Raw genomic sequence first — 16471 nt, 5'->3', positions numbered from 1 at the left:
AGCACTGCATCTGTCCACATCATCTCCATCCCTCCTCCTCAGCCTTCCTTTACTGAAACTAAAATCCATTCCTAAACTCTTTCCATTCCATGTGTCTCTCAAAGCACAAAGTAAATCTGCTTGTTTTCTGTCATGATGAATATTTCTTGCATTGCTTGCATGGCTTCAGTTACATAATGTGAGATAGCCTTGATTCTGACTATACCTTTCTAGGAGAGGATTTTATTCTCACTTTTTTTTTTCCTTTTTTCACCAGATCTAACACAACAAATAGTAAATCTGAAGACTTCTTTAGTTCTTCCCTGCCTGGATTAGAATTATACCCAATGTCCCAGGAATTTCGGTTCATATATGACATTTCCACACTTGTGGACTGGTCGTTCCAGAATTTGAAATGTTTGCTGCTAAGTGGGTCAGTTGCATACTTGATAGGAGTTCAGGGTACTAAAAAGGACATTTGCCTTTTTGTACCGATTGTTGTTTTTAGATGTCAGGCCTTAACCACACTCTTTCCTGATACCGTAATTTCCATTTACTTATATATGCATATTAGTCTCTGCGGGGTCATAAATGGGGAGACTATGTGGCTAACATTGTGTGAAGGACACCATACGTCATGACAGCTCATTCACCAAAAGTGAATGAATATTCTGACATATTCTCAATTTCCTCATCATCTTGGGTAAATTCCACACAATTTATGTGATACACCGTATCGTGACCCTTCCTCATTGTCTATAATGTATTCTTCTACCTTTGCTTTAACAGCCAGCATTAAGTATTTTACTTTCAGCTTCATCTCTGTCTTATTTATTCCTATCTTCCCCACTTTGTTTCTTTCTTTTCCTTTTTTCTCTGTGCCCTCTTCCCTAATTACAAGATCCCGTTTCCTGTGTCATTTCTTTTCCATCATTCTTGCTACTTTCTCATTCCTTATACATTGCACATTTACCATTGTTCTCCTTCTCTCCCATCAATCCCTACTTTTCCTCTTCAGACTTTCCTTTCCATGCTGTTCTTTCTGCCATCCTCTTTCCTAAGCATCCCTTTTCTCTCTTGCTGCTAAAGCTAACAGTGTGTACTCTGCACTTTTGCTCTCCACTCCCTTCCTCCCCATCTATACTAACCCCTTTGTCTGTTGGGAATGCTTTAGTAATTCACTTAACACTACACCCTCCCCACCCACACACATCCGCTTACCTTGTTTTGTACTTAATCTGCACCGGGTCTGTTCTTTCTCTCTCTTTTTTTTTAATCTTACCCCCTTTGCTATATTACTGTGTTTAACTGCTGCTCTCCTAGGTATGAGGCAGCTAAACCAGATAAATATTCCTTTTACCAGTCTTGTCTCACAAGTTTTACCTTCATTGTTAGCTTGGATTCAGCACAGGCTCAATACCTGACTCTTTCTGACTCTACATCTCTGTCTCTACTGGGCCTTGTACTGTATGTGACACCGATACCTCTTATATCTTTCTCTAGCTTTCTTTGCTTATTAGTTTCTCTTTCCAGATAAAAAAAAAAAAAAAAAAAAAAAAACCACACTTCACTGTTCTTTGCCTTACATCAGCACTCAAAGAATCTTGCATTTTTCTCCCTCCTACTGGCTTTGCAATTCACCCATTCCTCCCTGCTCTCCACATTTCTCCAACATGGCCTCGGTTCTCCCCTACAACCCTCTCTCGCTATCTTTGCTCTGCTGAGAGTTAAACTGAAAAATCATCAAAATGCAGTAGGGCTGAGAAATACCCACAAATGCACGCACAGAAACTTAAATGTACACACTAACAGAGGTAAGTGTTCAGGACATCTCAGCATTGCCCAGTGATCTGAGGTCAAATCACTGGGCAATGCTGCCATCCACTGGAATTTGTTGATAGAACAATTCTTACAGGACTTGGAGAAGATCATTTGGCATATCACAGAAAAGCATTGAGTTACATAATCAAATAATGATTGCTCAGTTCCATTTTGTTGTTGTGATATCAGGATACTGGTTTTGTATTTATGGAACAATGCAACAATGCTTTTCCTAGTTTAAAAAAAATTGTCTCCTATGAAAACAATGTGTTGCAGTAGAACCACCCAGAAATATCTTAGGAGCTCTTAAAATTGCAGTATTTTCAAAACAATGTTGATTCAACCCATACAACTGTATTTTCATCTCTAAGAAATTCCATTGCCTTAAAGTAGAAGACTCCGAAAATACAAACAAGCTGAGCTTTACCAGCGAATTAGAAAGAAATAATAAATATGCACGTTAGATATACACTTTCCATTTTTGCTGACCACAAACATCTATAATTCATAAGTGATAAACACAGCCTTCAGTCATCACAATGCAGCACATTAACACACGTGTATCCATGCTTTCTTCTTTGACTATGCACTATTTCTTATTGCTTCCACACAACACACAGCATCTTGATCAATTGGTAATAAATAAGATATTTATATAATATGAACATAACCCCTCTAGATGATGTGGTCTGAGTTTTATGCAGAAATATCCTTAGATTGCAGAAATTCAGCAGTTAACTGCACCCTCATAAATAGCTTTCATGAATAATGTTTTCTAAAGCCTCCTGGCAACCCTATTTCATTCTCTTTCTTTGGCCATTTATGTTATTTACACTGCATTTTATATTTTGTGGAAATACCTTTGCAGTTTTGCACTATAGATTTCAATAGCTATGTATCTTCTCAGGTGATGCACTCATAGGGCTTCACTGTACCCACTTTTACCTACCCACTGTCTCTTTCTCTTTTATGAGGCTTTTAGTCTGGTGTTAAACCAGCAGGACGCAGCTCAGGTTGACTGAGATCAAACGATTGACTGGGAGAGTCAAGGGTACTCCACCACCATGAAAATCTCTTTGGTTGCTTTAGCCATAGGTTTTCTCACTGAATGATGAAATGCCACCCACTGAGTTGTATTGCATTCATGTTGGTTCTGTCAGAAGTAAAATCATCACGTACAACAGAATAAATGGTATTCTTTTTTCCAAACTTGCTTTTTCTATTATTTTAATAGAGGTTGAGTTTTGGTTCATTATTCTCCATACTAGAATAAATAATGATTTTTTGTTTGTTTGTTTAGTTTTGTTTTGTTTTTGTTTGTTTGGTTTTTGTGAACTGTAATCTGGCCTTTCTGTCTTAGAAGCTTAGCATGGGTTTGCACAATCAGAACTGAACTGTATTGAGCTGGTTTGAGATGAACAGGACAGGAACGTGTGGGAACTTCTACAACAAATGAACCTTGTCTAGGTGTTAAAAGGGTGTACTTCCCATGTATTTTTTATATTATTGTGAATTTTGTCAAAGTAAGGGTGTTTGCTATGCAAATTAATGCAAATGATTCTCAGTTGTTTTGTTTTTTTGTTGTTGTTGTTGTTTTTTTAACTAAAAAGCCAGATGACTCAAATGGTTCCATTAGTTAAAATGAAAGCACAAAGGCTTTGTCAAAAATATGTGGTCTGTAAATTGTTCTGAACAATGAAAACTGTCCACTGCAGCCACTGTCTCTGCTTCTCATGCTGATATTTTGAATTTTTTTTTTGTTTGTTTTTTTTTAATGCTTCTTTCACTATGTGGTGCTCCCTTCATGTTCAAGAGAATGTTTCAGCCAGTCAGCATTCTACCTATGTATAGTATCATCACCTTTGGGTAACATGCTTTTGGGTTTTTGGCAGACTGCACGCAAACACATCTGTGTTGGTTGTACTGTATACCCAAACTCCTTCCCTCTGCATAGCAAATAGCTACACAAATATACATTAAAAAAAAAACAACTGCTAAGCTGGGAATGGTAATCTCAAAGAACTCAGTCATTAGAATCCTCCACAGGACTGGAATGCAAAGTTGCAGACCAAGGAAAACTCCACTTCTGCAGAAGTGGAACCTTCAAGCCAGACTGAGGCATGCAAAGGACAAGCTGGAGAAAGATTATGCATATTTGAATATTTGAAGTATGTCCTTTGGTCAGATGAAGTGAAACTAGAGCCCTTTTGCCATAAAGACACTGCTTATCTTTGGGGAAATAAAGGAGAGGCATACAACTCAGAGAACACTGTGCCCACAGTGAAACATGAGATGCTTCAGTGTGTCAGGAACTGGGAGTCTCATCAAGGTGGAAGGAATCATAAAGAAAGAATCATATGTGAAGATTCTGAAAAAAAAAACCTCAATCCATAAGCAGAAAAAACGGTCTGGTCATTGCTTTGTCTTCTAATACAACAATGACTCAAAACACATGTCTCTCCTAGTGAAGAACTACCTCCAGAAGACCTAGGTGAAAATTTACTGACTGGCCTGCACAAAACCCTGACTTGAATCTCATTGAAAATCTATGGGGTGAACTGAAGACCAAGGTCCGTGCCAGAAGACCATCTAATCTGGAGGAGCTTGAGAGATTCACCAAAGAAGAACGGGCTGGGATTGCTCAGGAGACGTGTGTGAGGCTGCAGGCTGTTACCCAGCAAAAAGGATGCACAATTGTCAGTATAAAGGCTACACATGTAAATACACTATTTTGTTTTATCTAAATGTAAAGTTAGCAAAATATGTCCATTTTCCATCAGTAAATCAATACAGACAAACAAGGTGCTAAAAGAAAACATAAAATATATGCATGGTTAAACTGACAGTCGCTTAAGGCAGCAGAAGAAAAATAGTAGAGTTACAGTGTATATCCAAAAAGTAACTTTCTCGTGTCAAAATCAGTTTTGTCCTTGAGAATTTGTGCAGAAGTGAAGTAACTTTCTCAGGAAGCACTTTCCTACAGGCAGAGAGAGAGAATCCTAATGGTCATGTGAAGAGTAAGTGTAATCACTCTAGCTTGTTTCTGCTTCAAGAAATGGACTATGTTACAGTTGCTCCTGGTTTCCTCTACACCCTGGACAAGTTGCCAGCTCTCTTTATACAATTTTCAATCAAGTATAGTGTTACAATTTGCAAATTACTGTGTTCTTTTTTGTAGTGAATTTTCGTGTTGCAGGTATTTTTGGTAACAGGGTTGTTGGTTCAGATTCTGCCTTCATTTTGATCTAATTTTCCCATGCAATTTTGTGACTCTTGCAAAGGACCTTTGTAATAGAGAGCAGGTGTCACCAGGACTGCATTTTGCAGTGATGACACATACGCACACATACATACCGACAAGATGAAAAACAGTGCCAGCTTCATTATCAGAAAGCTAGTAAAATGGTGTGTGACCCTTCTAAATAAAAGAGAAGAGCAGATCCAAACATTTAATTTCCCCAAAAAAGATATGAATTAAATTATTAGAATAAATCTACTAACCGTTGTAGAACAAAATGCCATTCTTGATATCACCATCAGATGGTGCTAAAGGAAAGACCTTTCAAGTGCAATCCTGAGATTGCTTTCAATGTCCATAAATAAATCATTATTCAAAGAAAAGATCCTGGTCACTTTTTTTAGGGTATAGACGTCACTATCTCTTTAAAATCTATAAGTCTAAAATACTATTATTTTTTCACAAATTCTGGAAGTTCTGGTAATCAGTATTTTCCTACTACTTTATCAATTCATTCAGTGATTAGTGATAACAGCCCAAAGACAATTTAAAGTTACCTGGTTAACACTTGATTAAAGGTGGTTTTATTAATAGAGAAGGCCAACCCACTAACCTCATCAAAATAAAGAAGATCATAACAAACCTACAAGTCAGTGACTAAAGAAAAAAGAATGGCAAAAGGTTAGATGATTCAAACACTGAGCAGGAGTAAGCAGTCATACAGCACACACACAGCTCACATGCTGTAAAGCAAAGGCTCTCTGGCACTGGGGCTCCCCTGTCCCTGGCATTAAGTACTCCTGGCCTGAATACTAAGTATGTTAAGCTTCACAACAATTAGCAACTAAACTTCAGGAGAGATGAAAAAAGTCGGATCTTTGAGAAACAAGAAATTCAGAAATTTATGCTTTTATCTTGCATGTTTGTAGCTTATACACTTGGTCAATGGTAAAGAAACTATGTAAATAAAAAGAAGGTATCAGTGTGGTTAGAGTGCCAAAGAGAAAGGAAATGTGAATGTGTAACATAATGTGTTGGAGCAGTAGATTTAACATACTTTCCTTTACACTTTGATTGATTAGTACCACTGATTAGCAGTTGATTGTTGCTTTTTATAGTTTTAACTTTATCAGGCATCAGTAAATATATGAGGTCTCAAAATTAAAGGCAAAATATGTATATGTCACGTATGGGCAGTGAGGGTGCAGTGGAGCAGTGAAGGGCATAGATTTAAGAGTGATATTGATTCACAGGTTCCAGAGTAATTCCATTATTTTCTGATGTGCAAGCAGTCTGAATTAATAGACTCATAGAAAGTGGACTTTGTTTTGTGATAAACACATGCATATGTTGTTCTATTCCAACCAACTATACACAGTAGAATGAAAAATGCCAATGAGTTCAGGGACAACACACCTTTCTGTTGAAGCCACGCCATATTCTGATTGGTGCTGGTTCAACTTCTTTGTATCCTTGAAACTGAAAGCAACAGTATAAACATATGACGTGTACTTTTTCAACTGGCAGAGCAACTGAATACATATAAGCTTGTTTTGTAAATTCAGTCCCAACAGCATCTGAATGTATTGTGTCGCATTATATGCTTTTACTGCATAGCTTGGTCTTTTCACCTCATGTAAAATTGAAAAGGAAACAATGCAAAACCCTCTTTACTCAAATTTGACTGGCACATCTACAGGTTTTGCATGCAGTACTTGATACTTTAAGTGCTTTAATGCAAGTGTATTTTAAGTAAATTCTGTGATACACCCAAAGAACATAATGACTAGGTTTGCACATTTGATAAGTATATCATGTTTAAAATGCACTGCTCTGCACTACATTTTTCTCCCCATCCAATTTGGATCCAATGTGGTGAAGAGAAGGGCTTTCAAAACAGTCCTGACATTCAGAGTGACTGTGACTGTTGACTGTGTACCTTTGACCACTGTGTTCTACTTAGCTGAGAAATCAGACAAGAACACACTGTGTATTTGGCAACCCTTGACCTATGCTCTAATCATTTGGCTTGGTGGTTTCTATGCTCTCTTCTATCTCTGCAGAGCTGGAAAGCTTGCAATAAATTGTTTATTTGCAAAATGTTTTCAAGCATACCTACTGTACACTTAAAATTGCTTTTCCTGTTATTTGTAAAATGTGAATTGCTGTTACTTTGAACATGTATTTTGAAGAGTCAACGTTCTTTGTACTGTTTATTTGATGTTTAACTTTTAAAATAAAAACTTGACCCAAGAACAGCCAAGCTTTATATTGCATTAAAAATAGCAGCTGCATGAACTCTGGCTAGTTTTCTGGATTAGTAACCTATGTATAATCGTTTGATGTTATTTGAGCTCCCGTGAGTGCTTCGTGATTAAAAGAATTACACATTTGTGTCTTTTATCTTAACATCATACAAATGTATGATGTAAATTTACAAATATATTTTCCACAGCATGTCTCTCTTCTCCTTGGCCCAAACCGGTCGCAGCAGATGGCTGCCCGTCCCTGAGCCTGGTTCTGCCGGAGGTTTCTTCCTGTTAAAAGGGAGTTTTTCCTTCCCAGTGTCACCAAGTGCTGCTCATATGGGGTTGTTTTGACTGTTGGGTTATCTCTGTATTATTGTAAGGTCTTTACCCACAATACAAAGCGCCTTGAAGCGACTGTTTGTTGTGATTTGGCTCCATACAAATTGAACTGAATTGAATTGAATTGAAAGAAATGCATTGAAGTTGAAGTAATTTTATGATATAGTGAGTGATTTTTTTAAAGAACATTTAAATAAAAATGCAATGCAATATAACTGCAATACTGTAAGATAAAATCTTTAATTTTACAGCTAAAGTAGATTGATTTGTATGTGGACCCAATTCAATTACATGTTTTAGGCCGTGTACATGCAGCAGTACTGGACCACGTGACAATTTTCTAGTATCTTGTCAACTTCAAAATGATGACAAAAGCAGACAATATAATATAATCCAAAATGAGAATAACTACATTCAGATATGATTAAAACTAATATTACAGTAAGCTATAGCAGCTATGCAGGCAGATAATTACTGGCAGGAGAGGAGCTTCACAGGTAAATGAAGTGGGCCAGTGTGATATGACTCTGTGATACATGGAATCTACCATACAGGGATGACGAAAGGTGAGTGGAAGTAAAGCGAAACAGGCATGAGAGAGATGGATTTTTGCACAGAATAAAAAACATAATGTCAAGAGACTTCTGCAATTTAATACATCATCCAAGTGCCAAATAGGTCAACAGTTTCTTGTATCCCATCTGATATGTTTTATTATGATGCCATTCATCAGCATTTATAACACAAACCCTAATTTTCACCATTTTTTGAAAAAGAAACTTGATTGTAGTAATCCTAGAAATGACACATAAATATAAGGATAGCTTTTTATGATGCATTTATTTTCATTTTCAAGTGGTAAATTTTAAACTACTGAATCAAAATTTAACCCTTGTGTCAGGACGTGGAGAAGGAGGGGACACAGACAACGCTTAAAAGGTGACAATGATTTATTGATAGTGCGTAGTTGAGTGAGAGTTTCCTGAAAGGGGCTGGGCGAGCGCAGGCTGGGTGGTGGGTGGTGACTGGTGGCGTGAGGTTTGCCGAGGGAAATCCAGAGAGCGTGAGCGATGGCTGGGGTGATGTGGGGGAAGGCAGGCAAGACTCCGGCAGGGATGAAGCGAGGCAGCGTGGCAGGCGGCGTCTGGAGACGAGATGGCGATGGGGGCAAAACATGCAGGAGCTTCGACAGCGGATCTAGGGCAAGGAGCGAAAGCAGGTAAGTCAAGGAACAACGAGTAGAGAATCAATATACAAGCGGCCAACACTGACTGTGACTTAGTCAATGATCCATGGAAGACTGAAGGTCTGCCGGCAGCTTAAGAAGTCTGCGTGATTACCCAACGCGGCACAGGTGTGGAGCAGTGCCGCCGAACGCCTGCCCAAGAAGGAGGAGTCTCAGGTGGAAGCCGCCCCCGAGGCCCGTAAGCCAGTCTCCAAACACGCCCACATCACGGAGGAGAGACAGAGGAAAAAACACACACATACACACCAACACACACCAGAACCCCCGAGGCATGACACCTTGGAAGGATTGGAACATGCAGATACCTACAGGCTACACTGGGACAGATCAACATTAGGCCAGATTGGGAGACATTATAGAGTTAGAAAAGATGTTTAGGCCCTCAATATTCTCACATATCTTGCAGTGTCAGCAGCTCTATAAGCACCGGGCCTCCCTGCTGCAGTGACAGCAGTAGTGTCTAGGAGCTGCTGCCTGTTGACCCCCCATGTTGAGGCCATCACTTCCATGTTTTTTCATGAGTTGTACTTTGTAGTACAGCCATTCATCTGCCCTACCAACCTTGAAGTAGACAGAGTAGGTGAAGGGGTATCATCCAGGAAGACAGAAAATATCCATTACAGAATAGAAATGTAATTTTAGTTTTAGTTCTAAGCAAAAGAACTGAGAAACACCTAAACCTCTTTATTCAAATTAACTGCATACAGCTGTAGGTTTTGCAGGCCAGTGAATTATCCTTGGCCATTATTTGGCTGCAGATCTTTTTGTTTGTTTGTTTTTAACAATGTGAATGTAGCTCCAGTTCCTACATTTGCCATAAATCCCAGACAAGACAAGAAGGTTTGTGCTTTCAAGTTTCTGTATTAACTGACTTTTAAGGACAATATGTGAAACAATCACAACGATACAATGATACTGAAGCAACACAAGCAGTGTCTAAACTGGTCAGTACAATAATCTCAGCTAGGGTTCTGTTCCAGAGTGGTGTCTGTATAGACCGTTGTTTTGCAATGGTACATCCTTTGCTGTATCTCAGGCGTAAACCCCTGAAGTACAGGATCAGCCTTGGTTGTGTTGTGTGGCTGTAAACCATCCTGACTGCTATACCTGAAATGTTCTCATGCTATCAAGTAAAAATAATAACTTACTCAACTTTTTTGTTTGTTTGTAATCATCAACTCTTTTTGCTCCATGTCAGTTCTTAGAGCACTGAAACACTAAGGGGCACTATGTTGTAATAATTTGGCTTGCAAGGTGTCTATCCTTATTTGTACTTCAACAGAACTGGGAAATTTGTAGTGAAACATAACTTAGCTGCAAATTGTTTTCACATATGAGTACACTTTAAATTGTAGCTGTATCTGTTGTATAATGTGACACATGGAAAAGTTAACAGATTTGTTTTGTTTGATTTTAATCTCTAAAATGAAAACATGGAGGGCAACAGTGACACTCAAAATAATGTAATATATTTGACTATGTTACAAAATAGCAGTGTGAAAACTAAGTAAAAATGACAGCATAGTTTTCCTTATTTGTAACATATATTAATCATTGTTAGATTTCTTCTGTGTTCTGAATTTGTTTATAGGTTTTGATCCTTAGTTTGTTATAGTTGTTGCTATTGAATTTCATTCCTGTTTCCCTTTGTTCTTCTTGTGATCCCCACATCTCTGTGTTCCAGTGTTTTCTTGTCCTTCTGTGTCTTTGTCCCTTTTCTTATGTGCTCTATCTTTAGTTTTACTTGTGTGTTGGGTCATGTCCATGGTTTTGTTTCTGCGGCTTTTGTATTTTTTAATATTTGAGTATCTGCAGTATTAAAACAGCACCTCAAGTTAAGTTTATCGTCGTGCGTCCTGCATTGGGGTCCAACTCTGCCTGTATAGAGTCGGACGCTGACAGTATAATTTTGTTTATTTGTAAATTATGTATAATTTTTTTGTTTGTTTGTTTTAAAGGTCTAATGTCAGTGCATTGTAATTAAAAGCAATGTGTTTGCATCTACACTCCTTTTTCTATTCAAACATTTAAATGCATCAAGAAAAGCAGAATGTAAAAATGTAATGCAACACAACATAATTAATATTACATGAGATGTAATACAATTTTTTTTTAAATGTAAAATTTACCATTTAGGAAAATTTAGGAAATAATGTCAAAAAATGAAAATGCCTTTTTCACCTTGCCTTTCCTAGTGACAGTCCACCAACAGGAATCTTCAAACCTAGTATAAACATCCAAAGATCACAGTGGCAAAGAAAATGTGTATGTCATCAACAAACAGGAAATCAAAACAGTAGCACAAAGTATAATTTTTACAGTTTCAACATTTTATGTATTATATTTGTATCATTTACATTTCAAAGATTTGGCAAGTGACTGAATCACCGTTTGTATTTAAAACACAGCCATTCTCTTCTGGAAACATGCTGTAGTATATACATATGATATATATCACATATATTACATATATAATTTCTTAAGCACCATATGTTCCAATATGAAAGCATCCTGGACTTTTTTTTTCTGTTCTCTGATATTGCATTTCAGCAAATGTAAAACAAGCAACTATATTCCCATGTATGGTATCATTTGAATCATTTTGGGTATTTATTTAGATTTTTACAATCGCGACTTTGAAATGCATTTCCATTCAGGGTGAAAATGGACATTGTTTATTCATGACACCCAAAAAGACAAAACATAATGAAAGGACACATAATAAGAGGATTTGAAGTTCCATTTATTATAAGAAAGAAAAGATTATCTAAGAGTATTTTATATGTTTTAGCATCAGTGGTATCACGTTTAACTTTGTTCTTCACTGCTTGGTGTGGGGTTTTTTTTTGTTTGTTTATTAATTAATAAATAAAGAAGGCAAGACTATGTTCTTTGCTGCTTATATATTATATTTTTTTCTAAATAGACTGTGAAAAATATTAATTTAATTCTATGAAACTATAATGAAAATAATGGGCACTGATTGGTCATGTAACAAAGGCACTGAAATATAAAATGAAAAGCTTGCTGAGCAGCTACTTATATAATTTCATTCTTGAAACCAGCTAAGTTTTTAGCCTTTGCATCAGGGTAACAGAGCATAGCAGGATATCAAAGCATTCACACAAGTGGCTATATATTTAGTAAGGCACAGTGTATATAGCAAAGCAGAGTAACAATATGAAGCATGTAGTTTGTGTTTTGTTTCCAGCAGAAAATAAATGGTGCCCGGCATAACAAACCCTGCCCCCAGGAGACATTTTAGCTGATTTGAATGTTGTCTGTCTCACAAAAATGTCACTCTCCAAACACTGAATCACCGAGAACACACTGAGAACACATAGGTCCTATTGTCCATGCCACTAATTTTCCAAGGTTTAAAAAGTTGAACTAAAACTTTCATTTTATGGTCATTTTCTTTTGTTTATTACATGTCCATGGACCATAGTGATATGCTTCTTACTGCAACAAATAAGGATGATCTGTCTTTTTTCAGCTGAGATATGGCCAAAAATATGTAAGGGTCACTGGCCATCTTTTGAGCAAATTTGGTAATAATCAGTAATAGTTTTGCTGTAATGTTAACAAACAGACAAACATACCAAAACAGAACACTATTAATTGTACATGCTGTATACGCCATGAAATTCCTATAGTAACAAATTTGTTTTGTCTTCCAAAATCAAACAGGCATCGCCTTCTGTTTAGTGATTTAGTTATTGGTGAAACTGTGACATCATAATTGCTGGCAGTATTATGCCTCTTTGACTTTGTCATCATAAGTGCCACTGCCCTTGTAAGCTGCCACATAACCGCTGGTGTCTGGCATGTCCTCGCGTCCAGCCTTTCCTTTTCCTTTCCCTGCCTCATCAAACCGCTCCTTGTGTGAACCAGTATACTTAGAGACGTCAGTCAATCTGTCCACGGCTCCTGCCTTGGCAGCTTTCTAAAAAGGGAAGGTAGAAGACTGATATAGTAAATTGCTTTATTTTCCCTTTATACACATTAACCCACTAAAAAAACTCCTTCAGTTATATATCCTATGGGTGGTTAAGGCTACTTAACTACCTCAGCGTTAAGAAGAAAGACCATGGAGGTTTTCAATCCAGCACTAACCAACCTTAAGCATAAGCTTAAGCATTGTTTGTTTGTTTGTTTATTTTACCTAAGCTTTTTTTTTTTTTTTTTACTTAATTGTGTGGTTTTAGGTCAATCAGTGTACTACAACAAATAATTTTAAAAGGATGCATAAGTGTAGTTGCTGAACATTGGAAGCTTTGGATCAGTGACTGGTGAGGATTTTGTTGTTATGACGCAGTACTCACAGTGATACCAACGTTGGCAGGGTCTTTCCCAACAATGAGACCATAAAGTTGCTGAAGAGATTCCTCTTGGTTCTTGCCTTTAAACCGCTTGGGAGCCAACTCCGTCAGGGCCTGGTTAAACTGTTCAAACGTGATTACACGAGCTGACTTTGCCCTGAGGAAACACAGTGTTGCCAACTGTATTGTGAGAAAAATGACAAAATTATCAATATAATAAAATGTCCCTAATTGCATATATATTTTGTTATATATTGTCAAGGGACAAGCAAAGAAAGGATGTGACGCACTGCCACAGAGGGATTCTGAGATGTCTTAAAATGTCTTAAATTATTAAAACCTTAATTTACATGATGCATGAGCTTTAGTCTGTTAGATCGTTTTCTCAAAACACCAGACAGCAAATCATTAATTGTAAATAGATTGTTTGGTTACAGAAAACTGATACTGAGTTAACTGCATAATGGGGATGTTTTATGTTGTTGCTGTGGAAAGTGAAATCTTACTTGACTTTGCTGAAAACTATGTCAACATCTGTGGTAGTGACATTCTTCCCATCGGTGATGTGGCAGTCTTTGCAAAGCTTAGCAAAATTCTTGCCATTCATCTCCTTCCCTGTGGCTTTGGTGTCCCCATGGACTGCAAACTTCTGGAAGGAGGTCTTCACATCTTCTAATGACACTGATCCCTCGGCCATGCTGACAGATGTACACATGCAGATGTACACACAGTTTAAAATTTAATATTGAAGAAAAGATGGTAACTTTATATTCTTAGTTAAAATAATAATCTTTAATCAAATATGTGAGCCATGTGTAGTTATTACCCATATCACTGTAACAGCTCCTTATGGTCACAGAGACAAAAATAGACTCTAAAAAAGTATAAACAAAGTATCCTCAGCAATGATCATTTATTCTATTTTCTCTGTGAAGATATTCTGTGGAAAAAAAATAATGACTCTATTAGCTAATTGGCTGTTGGCCTGCCAAGAGATGGCTGCCGTGATGGTGTGTCTAATTTCTCTCTCTCTCTCTCACACACACATGCACACAACACTTTTACTGTGTATCCATCATTATGTTAGTGTATCTAAAGCTGCTCTCAAGCCACTTTAATTCAATCAACTCAATTTCCAAATGGCTCCTCTGCTGTTCAGTCTATAGTGAATGAACAAACAAATTCCTTCTCTTTCTCTTCTGCACAGTCTCTCCCTCACAGTCACTGACACATACTTGCTCATCAGTTAAGTGTTACCAAATGCTACAATATAGCTGCTGATCAAGCTACACTGATATAAAATATACATTCAATGTCAATCCACCATTCACTATAAATAAAAATAACCTTGAAAACAAATAGCCCAGAAAAGCTTTTACATAATCAACACTTTAAGTATGGCTTCATGTCAATCTGCGAATAATCCTAAAAAAAAATCTAACCTAAAGATAGGGTTGGTGGGTCTAAAAATAAGCTCTTCCCGTACTACAACGTCTTTTCAAGATTATTTCTAGTGCCCTTTTGCTGTAGTACTGCAGGTACTACACGACACAACAGTAAAGCCCTAAATCAGAAAAGCATAAGATGTACCTGCTAGATGGAAGGATGCTGTATGAAAAGTTAGGCAAATCCTGAATTGCGTATAGCTGCCTTTTCCTCCTTGAGCTTCCTCTTTGTCTTCTAACCTCTCCTTCTTCCTGCCACTCCCAGGCTGTCTGACAATTACGTAAAGGATGGAGGGATGCAGAGAGACAAGGAGAAAGGGAAGGGAATGGGAGGGGGGAGAGAGTACCAACCAGCACAGTCGATGACATCATGGGTGCTCAGCCTCTATTCTATCTGCTCACTGGCATTAGTTTCCCCTCTCTCGCACAGACTTGCCCAAGGATTTGCTGTTATACCAGAGTCTATGCAGTTAAATGTTTTCCAGTGTCCTCTCGTATTTACATACCTGCTACACAAATAAAAATTGCTATTGATTTCTTTACCCATAATTTGTTGACTTGCCTCCTTTTCCCCCTGATGAAACGTTTAATTCATCTCACAGATATCTGCATTGCCTATTATTCATCTCTCAGCCAGCCTTTTGCTTTCTCTCTTTCTCGCTCTTGCTGTCATTTTCACAATAGCCTTCTTGTTTGGGCAAAGATGAGAGTGCCCCTTGACAGAACAAAGAACAGTGACAACATAAATCTAACAGTTTACAAGAAAAATTATCCCATCTCTCAGCTTCATATAAATCAAATAGAATATTGGTTCTAAATTAATTCTGAAGTACGACAACATACCTAAACATATAAAACTATGGTTGTGTCTGGAAGCTTTTGGACAGTGGCAGAAGCAAAGTTAAAAGTTCTACCTTATCACTACAACTAACAGGCACAAGTTTTACTTGGCAAACAGTCTCTCTTTCTGGTTTGCATTGCACTTTTCACAGTTTGACTACCACTTAGCATGTACTTTGCAGCTAAGCTGGCCTCGTCCATACAAACTACAGACACCCATGTCAGTCTGCTAGTGACCAAAGCAATCACAAGGAGGTTTTCAGAGCAACACCCTGTAACTCTTTGCAACCAGTTTCACACTAGGGACAGTCAGAAACCTCCTGCAACCAGCTGGGGAATACACATTTTCCTTCACAAAACATGTGACTCAGACCAAAAATAAAAACCCCACATTACTGTTGAGGAATTAAACTTAAGTTTCCAATTTTTAGCCAATCTGATGTGAATGGAGAACCTGACACATTAATAAAGTGTTCATTTTTAATACTATTGTTGAGAATCTTTTGCTGGGAGAATGGACAGCACCAAAATTTTCTAGATTTCTCTCTTTGTGAGGCCTTTCCAGGCCTTTATTACAACTGTGTTCAGTTGTTGTTTTCAGTGTGTGTTTCTGAATATGGTTTTAGACTGACAAAAAAAAAAAATTTTAGTCACCTAACTGTACCTGTTGTGTTTTACAGGGATGCTTTAGTCACACCAAATATTGATTTGAATTATGTTTACCGTACTTCACTTTTATGAAGTTAATGGATAAAGATGGCATTAAGTTTAAGAGCTAAAAGCGTCTCAAAGTGTCAAATATAGTTTAGCGTGAACAAGCGAACAACTGGGTATTTTTGCTGGTTGTTGATCCAGTATTTTCAAGATGCTTGTTTTTGCAGAGAAAAGAAACTATGAGCAACTGTGACTTGTGCTAATCTGTGCAATGAAGGACATGCCAATCAATTAATTTAGAAAGGATCATTCTTTTTCTTTTCATTTCCATTTCTAGC

General features: G+C 37.5%; 1 protein-coding gene across 1 annotated transcript; it reads right to left on the bottom strand.

Annotated features, from left to right (window-relative positions):
- Positions 1 to 11195: 11195 nt before the first annotated feature.
- On the bottom strand, positions 11196 to 14904 carry tppp2 (tubulin polymerization-promoting protein family member 2). Its single transcript, XM_030734297.1, has 4 exons — positions 14785 to 14904; positions 13701 to 13892; positions 13198 to 13351; positions 11196 to 12818 (listed from the first exon to the last, which is right to left on the bottom strand). The coding sequence occupies exons 2-4, from the start codon at positions 13889 to 13891 to the stop codon at positions 12627 to 12629; spliced, it is 537 nt and encodes a 178-aa protein (XP_030590157.1). The 5' UTR covers position 13892; positions 14785 to 14904; the 3' UTR covers positions 11196 to 12626.
- Positions 14905 to 16471: the final 1567 nt, after the last annotated feature.

This window comes from Archocentrus centrarchus, chromosome 1 (genome assembly GCF_007364275.1).
Source record: "Archocentrus centrarchus isolate MPI-CPG fArcCen1 chromosome 1, fArcCen1, whole genome shotgun sequence".
NCBI lineage: Eukaryota > Metazoa > Chordata > Actinopteri > Cichliformes > Cichlidae > Archocentrus > Archocentrus centrarchus.
The sequence above is the reverse complement of the archived record's forward strand: the minus strand, read 5'-3'. Positions and strand labels throughout refer to the sequence as shown.